The sequence below is a fragment of the Macrotis lagotis genome, chromosome 2 (genome assembly GCF_037893015.1).
Source record: "Macrotis lagotis isolate mMagLag1 chromosome 2, bilby.v1.9.chrom.fasta, whole genome shotgun sequence".
In the NCBI taxonomy this organism is placed as follows: Eukaryota; Metazoa; Chordata; class Mammalia; order Peramelemorphia; family Peramelidae; genus Macrotis; species Macrotis lagotis.
Window position 1 is genome coordinate 198,673,441 of NC_133659.1, and position 16,934 is coordinate 198,690,374.

General features: G+C 38.4%; 1 protein-coding gene across 1 annotated transcript in view; it reads left to right on the top strand.

Annotated features, from left to right (window-relative positions):
* The window catches only part of MAPT (microtubule associated protein tau), a 164,608-nt gene that overhangs the window by 102,581 nt on the left and 45,093 nt on the right, over positions 1-16,934 (top strand). Inside the window, exons 5-8 of the mRNA XM_074224397.1 lie at positions 489-554; positions 4,308-5,324; positions 9,919-9,962; positions 15,806-16,006. Of these exons, the coding sequence (XP_074080498.1) occupies positions 489-554; positions 4,308-5,324; positions 9,919-9,962; positions 15,806-16,006 (1,328 nt within the window). The remainder of the gene's footprint in view (positions 1-488; positions 555-4,307; positions 5,325-9,918; positions 9,963-15,805; positions 16,007-16,934) is intronic.

A 16,934-nucleotide genomic window follows, 5' to 3' on the forward strand; every position in this document is an offset into this window, starting at 1 on the left:
ACACACACACACACAAAAACACGGAACTATAGTGTTCAAAACATTAACTTTTTTAATGTGTCAATTCATCTTGTTAAACTGTTTCCTTTTCTTTTTATTACTTATAAAAGATGGCTTTCTAAGAGGAGGAGGAAGGGGATATTGGGAAATGTTTGGTGACATAAAAATAAAAGACAAAATATATTTTTAAAAACAGACTGTACTTTTTAAACTGTACTTTCCTTTTGCTAAATTAAATTTAATTCAGAAATATCTTATTAAATGCCCACTACAAACAGGGCACAATACTTGGAATATAAAGACAAGAAGGAACCCAATTAATACCATTCCAAAAAAAGCTAAAAGGAAGGCACTAAATATTGACCCAGGTGAGCATTTATTTCCAACTTCCTTGCAAAAGGTACCAGTTGGTACTAGATGGTAAAAACATTTGTAGCTTACATTTATTGACTCACTATTTTTATGTTCTCTGTTTATGTGTTGACTAGCTGAAGAGGCAGGTATTGGAGACACACCTAACCTGGAGGACCAAGCAGCAGGAGATGTTTACCAAGGTCAGTGGATGATGTCCTACTTTGAGACAGGATGGGAAGATGGGAAGACAAGGAAGTAAGGAGACTAGATCACTATTTGGGACCAGGAAGAGCTGGGATGTAGCAGACATATCTATTGATGTTGATTATCATCTTAAATTCTTAAAATTGGCTCTTGACTTCTTAAGGAGCCTTTCTCTCTATATAATTTGAAGAATAGTTTTTTAAAACAATTATTACAGTTTTTAATGTTCCATCTAAGTAGTCACAGTGTTGTCAGAAAGCAACTGTTGTATTTCTATAGCTATGGGGAAATGGGGAATGACCTAAAAAAAGTAAATCATCTGTGTGGGGCAGGATATGTGGTACAGTATAGCGTCAATTAGTTTGCTTTTGAAGGAAGACTCATGCCAGTTCTCCACCAACCTTTGGAATATATTGTGTTTCTCTATAACCAAAAAAGTTGAAGTCCATAAAATTCAGTTGTGTACTTAAATAATTAAAACTATTTTTTTAAAAACCTTATCCCTGGTGCTTGAGAAGAGCCACATCATATAATCAAGCTTTAGAAAGGTTTCATTAACCCAGTTTTGAACCTCTATAGAGTCCATTTGTCAGGGTGTCAGGTCATATGGTATAGCTATGGAATGTTGTGCTAGTTCTGCTTACTTTTTACTTTTCATCAGTTTCTGTGAGTCTTCCTATTCTTCTCTGTGTTTCTCATATTTGATATGTTAGTATTTCCTAAAATGACTGAGCCCAGACTTTTTAACAGTCACCTGTGGAAGCTTCTAGATTGCAATAGAACTGGAAGAAAGGCAGGCCTGTACTTCAGAAAGCAACAGTTTGTTTATTCAGCAAGCATTTGTTGTTTAAAAAAGTGACCACTATGCTCTTTTGTATCAGAGGTCTAGAGTTGAAAGGCACCTCAGAGACCAGTTTCCTCATTTTACAGGTTAAGAAATCAAAGGGACCATATTAGATGCCAGATTTGAATCTAAATTCTCTTAATTTAGGGCCAGTGGAGAAATTTAAACCACAGGATAATATTCTCATTCTGGGAGTGAGTATGCCATCTTCCCATGGGAGGATGAAGATATGCTAGTATATTAAAGAATTTGGATTCCCCTAGAAAATAAACATATATATCAGGGATATATTGGGGATGCGGAACAAACAATTCCCTCTCCATAGGATATACATTGTCTAAACCACTATTCAAAAAGAGGTAAACCCCATTGTTTTGCAAAGTGTATGCTGCATTATCAAATCCCTTTTTTTTCTGTAAAAGTTCTGATGCCTGAGTTCTCAAACTCGAGGTAACCACATGGTGACTTCCAGAGTTGTTACTATCAGAAAATAATCTCTTTTCTCACTGGAGCATCAGATTTTGAAAGTCTGCTTGCCAAAGTCATTCAAACCTCAAACCCTACCTCCTACAGGGTAGTTTAAAGTTTATGAATATTATTCACCAACTACCCTTTCTGATTAAGTGGGCATAGAAGCATATGTTTTTAATTTATTTATTTATTTATTTTGAATTTTATAATTTCCCCCCCTAATCTTGCTTACCTCCCCCCACCCCCCCACAGAAGGCAGTCTGTTAATCTTTATGTTGTTTCCATGATACACATATAATTACCATATCCTTAAGGAAAAAAATAAAGTATAAGAGATAGCATAATAAGATAACTTTTTTTTTAAATTAAAGGTAGTACTCTTTTTGTCTTTATTTAAACTCCACAATTCTGTCTCTGGATACAGATGGTATTCTCCATCACAGATACCCTAAAATTGTGCCTGATTGTTACATGGATGGAATGAGCAAGTCCATTAAGATTGATCGCCATCCCCATGTTGCTGTTAGGGCATACAATGTTCTTCTGGTTCTGCTCATCACGCTCAGCATCAGTTCATGCAAATCCTTTCAGGCTTCCCTGAATTCCCATCCCTCCTGGTTTCTAATAGAACAATAGTGTTCCATTACATACATATACCACAGTCTATTAAGCCATTCCCTAGTTGATGGACATTTACTCAATTCCAGTTCTTTGCCACCACAAACAGGGCTGCTATGAATATTTTTGTACAAGTGATGTTTTTACCCTTTTTCATCATCTCTTCAGGGTATAGGTTCAGTAGTGGTATTGCTGGATCAAAGGGTGTGCAAATTTCTGTTGCCCTTTGGGCATAATTCCAAATTGCTCTTCAGAAAGGTTGGATGAGTCCACAGCTCCACCAACAATGTATTAGTGCTTTCTGGTCATATTGGCCAAGTCTGAGAGGTGTGCAGTGGTACCTCAGAGATGCTTTAATTTGCATTTCTCTAATAAGTAGTGATTTAGAACAAGCAATCATATATTTTTAAAGAAATTCATTAGAGCCCTGGTTTCTACCATCTTTTAATCTCAAAAAGTTCACCCACAGACTCTTCTTTTGGCTACTTTTTTAATGTGTAGAAAACCAGTTTTTCATATGCCTCTGCCCTAAGGCAGTCATTTCTGATTTTTATGGGGAAGAGAATGTGACTGTACAGGTCTTCTGTGTCATACCATGGTCTTTCTTCTGAAGAGGGAAAAAGGGAAGGGAAGCTCAAGAAGGTTGAGCTGGTCTACTTACTCACTTGCCTTGGAGGCAAACCCATCAGAAATTCTCTGTCCTGATGCCTGTAGGTTTATCCACACTGCCCTTGGTGAGGCCTCTCAGGTGCCTACAAACCAGTTCATACCTTATACTTTTATAAAGTTGATTGGGGAATCCCAAATTGATCCTGGCATCCCTAATCAACCTCTCCCTTTTAAACTTCAATTTCCAAGATATATATGTTTATTAAAAATTCTTTTGTTTATTTGATGAATCTGAGTGTAAGAATTGTTCAATTGAAGCATACTTGTGATTCTAGAGTTCCTTCAGTTCTTAGCAATTGAATTAGAAATGTACAAAGAAGCACATTTGTTAACTTCTTTGTCAATTTCTGCTATAGACAGCCTTAGTTCAACATTTAGCCAATCATATTTAGATATTTTGATTGAGGGTTGAGGTGACTTGGCTGAATTAGATAGGAAACACTTGCATATTTCCTGCTCATGCTTAGATATAGTTCTAGAGCTATCTATATCAACATATATATGTATATATATATATATATGTATATATGTATATATGTTTAGATTTAGAGATAGGAGACACTTGCATATTTCCTCTCTCACTGCCTTAAAAATGGACCAAATCTCCACATCTGGTGGGGAAAACAGAGAAAGACTGTGGCTTGAGTCTGAATGAGTTGTCCTTGACCCTTTGCTTTTTTCCTGATAATGGTAGTGTTTAGTCTATATTAAGCATCTTACAGTCTCCTGGATATTGGATCAAGCACATGCTCCATTTAGTCCCTACCTCCTAGAACATCATTATACATAGGTATACCTTATCCCATGGATCTCCATTCCAAAAGGATCTCAGACAAGTTGTTCTGACTCAGAGGACTCATGTTTTAGTAAGACAAGCAGTCTAGGGCTACTCTGAGGTTTTTGTTTGGTTTTGTTTTGTTTTGTTCTTAATAATGACCATGGATTTGCTGCCTTCATGTATTGTAGGTTGTTTAGGTACTTGTATATATGGAAGCAACATTCATACTGCATATATTAGCTTTCATGCTCACAATGACTACAGCAGAAAGTAGTATGTAATCATCCAGTCATGCAGAGGTGACTTCTTCTCTCTTACCATCAACATGCCCATGCTAACATTTTGCCATCACTGCCTCTTCAAATGCAGAGGAGTTCAGAGTGTCAGCAGAGTGTCAGAGGGCGGAGTCAGAGATCCTGGATTTCTCAGCCAGTGAGATTAAATCTCAAATGCATGAGGTAAGCATGGAAGAAACTTTTCAGAAACCACAGATGTCATTGAGGAAAAAGGAACCTGAAGAGTCAGGGATGACTATCCCCCTTTCCTCTCAAGACAATTCAGTTTATTCAGAGGCACCTCATCTGGAGGAAGGTATTAAGGGCCCAGCTTTAAGGCAGAAAGATGGAGAAAGAGCTGAACCAATTTTGACATCTCCCAACCCCATTCTGCTGGAAAGCTCAAAACCATCAGGATACTATGAGAATTTCAGAGTGGGGGCTGAAGGTCTTGAGTTCCATGAAAATTTGCTTAGTCAAGCAGAGCATTATGATGCTGAGGCTTTTGACCAAGATGCCATTAATTTGCCTAGGAAGCAAGGCTCAGCAGAGTCTATTCAATCCAGAATCCCTGGGAATTGCATATTGGTACTGCCTGTGAAAGAAAGGGCAGTGGTAAGGGAGGATGATGAAGATCGTGACATTGATGAATCCTTATCCCAAGATTCAACTCTCCCTTCCCAGCTTTCTCCAAGACCAGAGAGCTTACAACCTCAAGAGGAGTCTTTTCCTTCAGTGACTTCTAAGGCAACTATTGCAATCCCTCATTTACCGATGGAACATCATATCAAAATTCCTCTGCCTGATGATTTTCTCTCCAAAATTCCCTCGGAGATACCAGTGATTGAAAGTGACCCACCAGTAGACCAGGTAGCATCTGAAGGCAGTGATGGACTCCCTAGTTTAGAATCATCCAAGGGCATATTGCAAGTGGATATCAAAGCTAATATCACAAAGGAACAAGAATTTTCAGAATTGGGGCCTGAAGTTACATTGAGTGGGGAGCTGGAGAACCCAAATGCCTCAGTGGAAGAAGGTGCAAAAACACCAGAAAAGCAGACTGTACGTTCCCCATCCGGGAAGCCAGTCAGTCGAGTTCCTCAGTTAAAAGGTGTGTGTCTTGCTCCACTACCCCAAGCTCATGCATTTCCTAGTGCCTTGTGCCATAACAAGACTGTTGATATCGTAGCAATGAGCTTTTAGCCCTTCCTTTGAAATCTGCTGCTTGAGAGACTTCCAGGGATATCCACTGTGAGCACACAGGTGGTGCTGCTGCTTTCACCCTGCCAGGGTCTCCACACACCCTTGTTCCTCTCATGCTTGCCTGCCATTTTGCATGTGCATCACCACTCCATAGTTAATGCTTACTTATCTTTTTTGTTCTTAAGGTTCCTTGATTTTGGCCACTCTACTAATTCTTGGGAGCTTGATGTTCAGTGACTAGTAGACTATATTCCACAGAGGAGACATTGATAATGGGGGGTAGTAATACTAGTTATATGCTAATGATTTTTCTTAATGAAAAATATATCAATCACCAAACAGATTGTTCCATGGGACTGGTGCAGTCAGTTGGGCAAGAAACATTGAGGTAGCTGGTGGTCATATTAAAGTTGGGACATTAGTCCAAAATGCTATCTTATGTCAGGGAAGGAAGCTTTCAGAGGATTCAGCTTCCTTCTATTCTTAAGGGTCCTCCTTCTGCTTAGTTTGGGGTTACCCCAAAGTTTGATAGAGTCTTACATAGTTGCTCATTCATTCATTCATGCATGTTTTAAGCTATGTGGAAGGCCCTCTCCTGGACACTATACAGCAATACCTACACAGGAAAATGAAGATGGCAGTCTTCACATTCCACAATACAACGTTAACATCTGCAAGGGAAGAACAGCACAAAAGGGACATGTTGGTGCTGAAAGGACAGAGCAAAGTCAAAAGGATTTAGAGAGGGAAACATGAAATTCTTAAACAACCATCATCTTCAATATCAGTGTAATTCAGTAAGCCTTTATGAAGAATCTAATTGTGTACTAAACAATGTGTTCCATGCTTTGAGAAGGGCAAAGAATAGAAAGATGTTTCCTGCCCTCAAAGAAACTAGCAAGCAATAAGACAAGGGACAGAAATTACCCAGAAGCTGGAATGGTGCAATACAAAAGAAGATCTAATGGATAGAGAAGGAAGTTCAGAGGAAGTAAAGGTTACTTCTGTTTGGGGGCAGAGGGAACTAATGAAGGTTTCCATGAGTAGAGGTGATCCCCTTGTTCTAGACCTTAAATGATAGCTATGTATTGGTATTGGACAGGCACAACTGAGTAAGAAATTTGGGGACCAAAAAGGGCACTGAAAGAAAAGGAAAGACATAGAAATGGAAAATATAGAATATTTTGGAGATGCTAAGAGTGGAAAAGTCCCTCCAAATTGTGGAGGGACTTGAATGCCAGGAAGTGGAAAATCCCAGAGATACCATATATGTCTGATTACTAGGACCTTCAACCTTCACCTCCGTATCTGACAGTTAGCCAACAGGATTGACTGGGTTAAGAGGACATGAGTAGGGGGTGGCTAGGTGGCACAGTGGATAGAGCACCAGCCTTGGAGTCAGGAGTACCTGGGTTCAAATCCGACCTCAGACACTTAATAATTACCTAGCCATGTGGCCTTGGGCAAACCACTTAACCCCATTGCCTTGCAAAATCTTAAAAAAAAAGGACATGAGTAGGTAAGAAAACAAAAAATCAAAATACTATTTTCATATAAAATCTTGTTAATTAAAACATCTCATTCAAGACTTGAAGTAGGGTTGAATAAAAGGAGGGGTGGTATTTGAGTTTCATTCCATTCAATCCTAATTTGGGGAATTAACAGTAACAGTAATGAAAATAAAAATAATGAGTTTAGAGAACACTTTAAAATTTACAATGTGCTTTACAGATCTCAATTTCCTCTCACCATTGCCCTGGGAAGCAGGTGCTATCCCCATTTTAAAGATGAGAAAACTGAATCAGATAGAGATTAAATAACTTACCCAGGGTCATTTATCCAACTAGTAAGTGAATGAGCCAAGGTTTGAATTCATGTCTTCCTGAAAACTCTAGATGAACTATTGCTTTTATTTTTCCTGATTTGCCTTCTGAAGAGAGATAATTGGAGGGGAGATGAAGCATTTCTATACCTTTTTGTTTCTATTCAACCCTTAATTTGATTACAGTTAGTATACCATGAACTGTATTTGGCACTCGAGAATACTGTTGAGATCCTGGTATATCAAGAATCCATGACAGACTCCAAAAGTGAAGAATAGACTGTGTCCCAAAAATCATTAGTTTAGTGATATGTTTTTGAACTTGTCTTTAGAGGCTTCTGGGAAAAGGAAATCAAGAGTTTGTCTGCAATCTTGGCTATATGAGAGGACATGCATGAGGAAGGCTCAAGCTGCATCTAATGTCAACTTCTGCCCCCTTCTCCAAGACTGGAGGGGCTATGGCCAAAGAACAGTGACACTAGGAACTGATGGATTACTTATTTCTAGCCCCAGCTTACTTCCTGTTGAATTAGGGGAGGAAGAGACAGAAGGAAAGACAGAGAGAAAGGTCTTCCCTTCCTCAAAATTACAGCCAAAAGGGAGCAGTATTTGTTCACATTATTGACTTTCCTTCTGATTGTATCTCTCCCTACCTTAAATTTACCTAAAAAATTATCTTTTATGTCCATTGGCCAATTATAAATAAAAATAAAGTCCAATTATAAATAAACTAGATTCTTTTCTAATATGACTAATAGTGGCACTAAATAGAGATTTGGGAAAATATTTTTAGCATTTTTGAGAGATTCAGAGATATATCTCTCCCCTTTGTCACAAAAGAAAGAACATGCTCTGGTCATACCCTTATAGAATGCAAGATCTTCATAATCCCCCATCCTCTATGAGATAATTCTTTGAGATAAATGCAAACTGAGCCTAGAAAGGACCAGCCTCCCATGATCATGGTGCTATACTCTCCATGGTAATAGATGATTAATAAGTTATAAAATAATCTGAGCAAAGATGATTTATTAGCTAGGCATTCAAAATAATGCATTAGTATATACTCCTTCATTAGTCCAGAGAGCCCAAATTTACAGTAAAGCAGATTTTTATACCACCCCCCAAAATGAATCAAATACATCTAAAAGTTAATTATAACAAAAACAATTAGCTATGATACTATATTAGGTAATCTTACTAATAATTGGAGGAAAGTTCAAAGGACTTTCCAATTTAGGAGAGAGTAGTTTCACTGCAACTGGGAGGGGGGGTGAGTAGGTTTCTGGGTCCTCTCTTCATAAAATGAAAATATGTTGATTAATTACATCCACCTGCTTGTATGAAACAATAATGGTTTTATACAGTCTAGTTTCCCATGGATGAATAACAGAAAAACAACAAAATGGAGAATATATATGATAGTACAAGAGGGGATCAGTGTTCAAAGATAGAATCTGATTGGTCCTTCTGACTCACACTGAATTAACTGCATTTTATATATGGTCTTCATTTTATCTTTTCACCATTCACCTTTTAGATGTGGATACTAAAGTTTCCTCACGACCACAAATTCTGCATTATGTCCATAGGGATATTATCTATTACAGGTGGAGTTCCAGCCCAACTCTTACATGTGAGGCACCCCTTTATTTACTGCATATGGGACATACCCCCATCATACATGCTATAAGGAAAAAGGGGCAGGAGAGCTGGCATCTAGAAATCAGGCACAGCTCATTCTTGTCCATTGGGCAATGTCCTGGCCATCCTGTATGGCCTTTAAGGTGGAGCACAATGCCTGGATTCCTTCCAAACCAAGCTCAAAAATATGTCCCCAAATTAGTGAATTCTGGTGTGATGATCTACTCTCTCCTTAGATGGTGCATTGGATAGAGCACCCTCATGAGTTAGGAAGACCTGAATTCAGATCCCATCTCAGGTTCTCCCCAATTATGGACAAGTCACTTAACCTGTTTACCTCAGTTTCATCTTCTGTAAAACAGGGATAATAATAACACCTATTTCCTGGGTTGTTGTGAGATTCAAGTGAAGTAATAATTATGAAGTCCTCAGAACAGGGCCAGGTACATAGTAAGCACTTTATGTTAACTAGAATTATTTTATTTTCATAGCACATTTTAAAAATGAAACAATTCTTACCCTGAAGGGGCTTGTATTCAAGTCAAGAGTGGTACTATGTAGAGCTTTTGATTTGTGGGAAGGGGTCAGGAGGAAAGAGAAAAAGTACATGGAATTTACCTGCTTAGGAGGAACCTTGGGTGAATAATCTTTAAGGACTAAAGTTCTTTGTTCCCTGTGTTGATTTTCTAGACTTTGATTTGATGGTCAGAAATAGGTTAAATGGTATCCAGTCCCATATGAACTGTTCCATTCAGTGCCTAAAGAGCTCGCCAATGATGACAATCCTACTCCTGCATGTTCCTAACACTTGGCCAGCCTCTTCCTGCCCTGTGTTGTCCCAGAGTGATTACACCCCATTGCTGCTGAAGTATGGAACCTAACAAATCCATTCGGTTTCTCATACACACTCTCCAGCATCACCCGAAGCCAGCATGTGCTGCTGTCCCAAGCAAAATGCAGCTTCCTGAGTATCCCTTGGAACATGTTTAACCTTGAACTTGGACCTCATATTGAATCTTATTTTATATTTCCTTAGCTCGTAAAGGCAGTGCAACTGGAAGTGATGAGAAAAAAGCCAAGGTAAGCTAATGGATTACATATGTTTAATGTGTTGGTTCTAAAACTTTTTAAGAAAACTTGGTGTTGTTAAAAAAAGATAAAATAATAAAAAAACTGGTGTTTACATAGTGCCTTACATATATTCTCCTATTTGATCCTCATAAGTCTGTGAGGTAAGTAGTACAAATACTATTATTCTCTTTTTGCAGATGAGACTTGGAAAATTGTGACTAAAGGTCACTGATCTATTAAGTGGAAGAGTCAAGACTTAAAATTCAGGGCTCTTTCCACTTGTATTTATTTATTCTAAAGTGGGAAGCTAAGTAGTACAGTAGATAGAGTACCAGCCCTGGAGTAAGGAAGACCTGAGTTTAAATCCTGCCTCAGACAACTGACACTTACCAGCAATGTAACCTTGGGCAGGTTACTTAACTCTGATTGCCTCACATCCAGGGCCATCTCCAGTTGTCCTGATGCATATCTGAAGCCTGGATCTAGATCATTCTGGAGGAGAAAGTGAGGCTGGTGACTTAGCACAGCACAACTTCACTCAAATCCAGTTAACATGTTTTATCATAGCATCACCTCCCTGATGACATTGTCTTCTTCAAGAAGGAAGGACAGATATCATCATTCCAAAGCAGAGTTTAAAAGCCTCCTGCTGCATCCTAACAAAAGACTAATAATGCTCACAGTAATGAAAGACAATTAGCATATATGTAAATTGTTTTTCTACTTGTGGTTTAATTGTTTTCTTATTCAAATATGTGAGGTATTAGGAAACAAAAGCTTATTCAAAATTCTCCAGGTATGTTGGAATTTTATGCACATCATATGTCATTCCAAGGAGCTCTAAGGATTAGCAAACACTTTCATGGGTAACATTGGTACAATATCACATAGAATAAGCTACAGAATACCAAAGTGATGCAGAACTAGAGATGGGGAAGAATTACCACTGACTAGGTGGGGTTGGTCAAGGAAGACCTGTTGGAGAGGTTATAGGCCATGTGCCAGACCTAGAGGAATAGTGGATGTGAATTGATGAGAAAGTGAAAGAAGAATATCCTAGGGAAGAAGGAGAGGAATAAGCCAAAGTAAGAAATTGTGGGAAAGCAAAATGAGCCTAGGACATGCAACAGATTGATTTGACTGTACCAAAAAGACCAGATTAGAGAGAAATTAAAGGATGAGATTGGAAAAATAGTGAAATTTTTAAAGAGATGAGAAGTCCTTGAATAGGAAGCTGAGGAGATGGAATTTATTCCAGTAGTAGTAGTAGTCGTAGTCGTAGTAGTAGTAGTAGTAGTAGTAGTAGTAGTAGTAGTAGTAGTAGTAGTAGTAGGGATCACCTGAAGTTTCCTGAGTGAGGGAGTGACTTTGTAAAAAAAAATGTTACAATCTCTTAATTGTCAAAATGATCATAGCTCACAGGAGTAAAAACAAAAAGGGATAGTAGGGGTCATCTATCCAATCTCCTCATTTTGCAGATTAGGAACTGGGACCCAGAGAGAAGTGACTCACCCAATATCACATCTGGTAGTAAGTGGCAGTGCTGTGATTGTCTATCTCCATTTGGGGTTTGGGATTTGAAAAAAAATGTGAATTTAGTATTTCAGGGCAGCATTTTTCTGTTCATTTCATTCATTTATTAAGCCTACCATGGGATTAAATGATTTACAAGGAATAATAAAATAAAGTCCTTCTTTTGATGAATTGACAGTCTAGTAGTATGATGAGACATTCTGATGAGTTATATGGTTGAGTATAAAACTTAATAGAAGTTGGAATGCAAAAGTAAAATAAAAGGTATAAAGTTAAGTGCCACAGTTTTTCAGAAGAGGGAGATAGCACTTTGAGCCAGGTGAGGTTAAGGAAGGCTTCACAGAAGAGAAAGCCTTTGAGCAGGACCATCTCCAACTCAGTATAATCCAAAATCATTTTTTTTTCCAACCTAATCCATACGCCCCTCACCTATCACCTAGGAAACTAATAACTAATTGATCCTCCCTTCTGCCAAACTTCCCCTCTCTGAAGCATCTCTTCAAAAGCTGCTGAAGTAGTATGACTTAGACTTAAGTTTGATCATGTCACTCCCTTCTCAAAAACCTTCAGTGGCTCCTGGTTATAAAAAAAAAGCATGGTGTTAAGACTTTCTACAGTTTGGCTCCAACCTACCTTTAAAGCTTTGTTTTGGGGTGGCTAGGTGGCACAGTGGATAGAGCACCAGCCCTGGAGTCAGGAGTACCTGAGTTCAAATCCGGCCTCAGACACTTAATAATTACCTAGCTGTGTGGCCTTGGGCAAGCCACTTAACTCCATTTGCCTGGCAAAAACCTAAAGAAAAAAGCTTTGTTTCTCATTCCATTCCTTGCAAGCTGTATTCCAGTCAACCAGAAAGGACTATGAGCCATTTCCCAGACCCATTTTACTGTCTCTTGCCACGTATACCAGCTGTCCCTCCCTCTAGGAATGCAGTTTCTCTTCATCTCTTTGGAATCCTGATCATAATTAAAGATTCAAGTGCTACCTCCTGGATGAAGAGGGACAGAGAGACAGAGGGAGAGTGTTAAAAGGAAGAAATATAATTTAATAATAAATAAATTCAGAAAACCTGTGCTAGGGCAGCCACATCTATGCTAAGAAAACTCCAAATGGGGTCACAAAAAGTTGAATACAGTTGAAAAAAACAACTCAACAAAATAAGGGTTAAGTTTTCAAAAATCTGAAAAACAACAGGGAGCCAACAAATGAGCTTTTATATTTAAAAACAAAAGTCAGGGGAAATATCAAGTTGTCTAATTTGACTTGAGCTTAGGACTTGTGAGAAGGTAATAGTGGGAGATGAGACTTAAAACATTGGGCTAAAACCATATGATAGAGGCTTTTGATTGCCAGAATAAGAAACCAGGACTTTATTTGATCAGCAATTGATGACTTCTAAAGCTTTTTGAGCAAAACTACAGCATCCACACAGTACCAAAAAGATTAATTCAACCACAATGTGTAGGAATTATCTGAGTAGAGAGAAAACAGGAAGACAGGCCAATGAAAAGAATATTATGGTGGTTTTAGCCAAGAGATAATAAAGATAAGAACTACTCGGGTTAAGCAGGAGAACCTAGATGGAAGAGTCCTGGCTCTGCCACTAGTTAACTATGTAACCTTGGGGAAGTCACACACATGCAACCCCTGGTATTCTGGATCTCAGCCTCTTGGTCTTTTAAGTGAAGAGGTTGACCTAGATGACTTTTAAGGTGTCTGCTAGCTCTCTGGTATCCAATGATTCTGTGATTTTCTGTGTTATAAAAAATAACATCAATAAGATTTATCAAATTATTAGATGTTGGGGTTAAAGGAAAAGGGTATCAAATATTACATACTAGTAGTATCATGATAAAAGAGCTAGCATATAGTCAAGACCTGGATTTAAAACTTGCCTCTGCTGCCTTATCAAGTCATGGACTCAAATGTTCTCTAATATCCCCCTTTGTGTTCTAAATTCTGCCTTCCTAATGACCCTATTATTTTGAATCCAAGTGACATGGAGAATGGCAGAACAGTTAATAGATAAAGAATTTGGGAGTAGTAACAGGCTTGAGGAAGAAGATAATGTTCAGGTTTGAACATGCTTAGGTAAAGAAGTCCAATATAACATTAGAAATAAAGTCTCAAAGTTAAGACGCATAGACACTGGAGTATTGGTTGGGGAGTTTTCTGCATACAAAATTGAAGGTCATAGGCATGGATGAAAATCATTAAAGCAGAGAGTATGGAAGAACAGAGATCTTGGAACACCAAGGAAATTAAGATTTAATGGTAGAGGATTGAAGGAAGAAAAATCTGCACAAATGGAGGGAAAATGAACATAGACCCACTTGGAGAATGCAATGTTATGGAAGCCAAGGGAAGAGAAAATTTTGAGAAAGTGTGATTTATGTCAGATAGAAGTGGTCAAAGAAGAGATCAAAGAAAACTGAAAAAAGGTCCATTGAATTTGGTTATAACTTAAAAAGGGCATAAATGACTTTTGAGATAATAGTTTGTATAGAACGTGTGGATGGAAGAGAGCCCAGAGAGGACGCTACATTCTCTTATAAGAGAATGAAAGGTGACCGAGCAGACAAAACGTGGAGGCAAGTGAGAAAGACAATTCTTTAGAAAAGCTTGCATTGGGGATAGCTCTTAGGGTCCAGCTAAAGTTAAATTGACAGTGGGGACAATTGATTTGGCTTTTGTTTTGTTTTGGTTTTTTGGTTTTTGCAAGGCAAATGGGGTTAAGTGGCTTGCCCAAGGTCACACAGCTAGGTAATTATTAAGTGTCCGAGACGGGATTTGAATCCAGGTACTCCTGACTCCAGAGCCAGTGCTCTATCCACTGCGCCACCTAGCTGCCCCTGATTTGTTTTTATATATACTTCTGTAACTATTCTTGCCATGATGGAAGCAGGAGTGGAGACAGTAGACAGTAGGGTTACCCTAGGTTGGGGATTGTTCAGGGAGCTAAGTTTTCTGGAATATGTAAGCATGTCATTGAAATGAGACTGACCATTAGGCTTAATAGAAAAGATAGTAAAGCCAGAAGTGGACTGAGAAGCTGCAGTGGATATCTGAGAGCTCAAGGTCCCTGGAATTGAAAAGATTGAACAACTCGGAGGCAAGGATGAAAATAGGATGCAGCTAAGGAGAGGGCCATGAGCCACATGCTTAAGTCAGCAGAGTGTAAGTGGAAGAGCATGGGTAGATAGAGCAGTCAAGGATGGTGCAAGTCTGATGTGAGCATAGTATGGGCTTTGGAGGAGGTGGTAAGGAAATGGTTTGTAAGGAATCATGGGAAAATAAGCATATCAGCCACTCTAGTTCTAGATATTGTTGTTTGTTGCATCGTTTTCAGTCATGCCTAATTTTTCATTACCTCATTTGAGGTTTTCTTGGCAAAGATACCAGAGTGGTTTGCCATTTCCTTCTCCAGCTCAATTTATAGATGAGGAAACTGAGGAAAACAGGGTGAAGTGACTTGCCCAGTCTATAACTAGTGTCCAAGGCCAGATTTAAACTCAGGTCTCCCTGACTCCAGGCCTTGGTGCTCTATCCACTGTGTCAACTAGCCTACCTATGGCTATAGATACTTGCCTCAAAGACATCTAAAGATTTCAAGTCCAAAAGCAAATCTTTGTGAAATGCCCACTGTCTTTCAATGTTCTTGTCCTAAATAATAGTGCTGTCAATTTGGTTTTTTTTTTCTTCTCTTAAGATTTAGCATTAATGAGACTATTTGGATAATGCTAAAATTAGATAGTTGATTTTGAAATTAGTCATAACTTGAATTTTTGATATGCATGTTTGTGTGATTGTTAAGGCAATTAAAGGCCTAAAGAATTAAAGCACGGCCCCAGCCTTTGAATGTCAGTACACAAGTATCTTTAACAATCCTCTATCTGTAATGTGTCACAGCTGGAAGAAACCCCAAAGATTGGTACATATGAGAAAACTGAGGCAGAATCTCTTGCCCAGGGTCACATAGCAAGTTAAAGGCAGAGCCAGGATAAGAATTCAGGTCTCTTGACTCCAGCCCAGTTTCTGTGAGTCCATTTCTATAAAGGAAAGGACAAGTTAGCCAGCATGCATCAGTCTGTCACCAGACATAGAGATGTATGGGAATAATTCAAGATTCCCTCATTCTCTACCTCCACCAATGAACCACACCCCCCCGAAAAAAACAAATCCATCATCCTAATGATTGTTCTGAGAAACATCACACTCTGATCCTAAGCCTCCTTTGACAACCTCCATCACTCATTTTAGTTTGCTTTCTTTTTATGTACTGATTTTGGTTCTGATTTTATTTTATGTTCACATTTAAGACATCCACACCTTCCTCTGCTCAAACCTTCCTGAAAGGTAGACCTACCATTAGCCCTAAACGACCCTCTCCTGTTAGCTCAGACCCTTCGATCACACCCTTCAGCCCAGCTGTATCCTCAGTACCAGGTTCCTCTCCTAAACAAGTCTCTTCTGTCACATCCCATTCTGGCAGTTCTGGAGCAAAAGCAATGAAACCCAAGGTAAGGAGCCTGACTTTGCATAGGGTGTGGTTGGCTCATTCATCAACAATTGCACTCTGATCTTGGAAAACTACTTTGGGGTCTGTCTCTGTCACCTGTCCTATACAGCAAGATTAACCTGAGTATACAGCAAGATTAACCTGAGCTGAACTAGAGACCTAACTCTGATTAAGTTAAAAGAAAATTAAACTATATTAGAGAAGTCTTGAAATGAGTGTTTAACATTAATTGGCACCTTTATTGCATTTTACTTTTACTGTTGCTTCACAATAAAGTGCGATTTTTTTGTTGTTTCACAGATAAGGAAAAATCAGAAAAAAATTAATTGAATAACCCAGTGCTGGGAAAACTGAAAATAGACAGAAATCAGGTTTAGACCAACATATTATACATATAGCAAAATGAAAATTAAAATGGATACATGATCTGAATGTTAAAAGTCATAACATTAAAAATTCAAAGAGAACTAAATATATTGATACCTTTCACAGTGTGACTAAGGGAGAATTCCTTTTTTTTTTAGGTTTTTGCAAGGCAAATGGGGGGTTAAGTGGCTTGCCCAAGGCCACACAGCTAGGTAATTATTAAGTGTCTGAGACCGGATTTGAACCCAGGTACTCCTGATTCCAAGGCTGGTGCTTTATTCACTACACCACCTAGCCACCCCTAAGGGAGAATTCTTAACTAATAAATAAGGCATAGAAACAATCATAAAAAATAAAATAAAGTGCATAAAACAAAAGAGCTTTTATAAAAACAAAATAAATGGAATTAGTGTAACAAGGAGAAAGTGGTTAATTGGGAGAAAGTGTGTATATGAAATGTCTCTGATAAGGGTCTAATATATCCAAGATATATTAGGAACTCACAAGTTCAAAACCATTCTTAAGTGATTAAGTAGTCAAGAACTTTGAAATGCAGTTTTTAA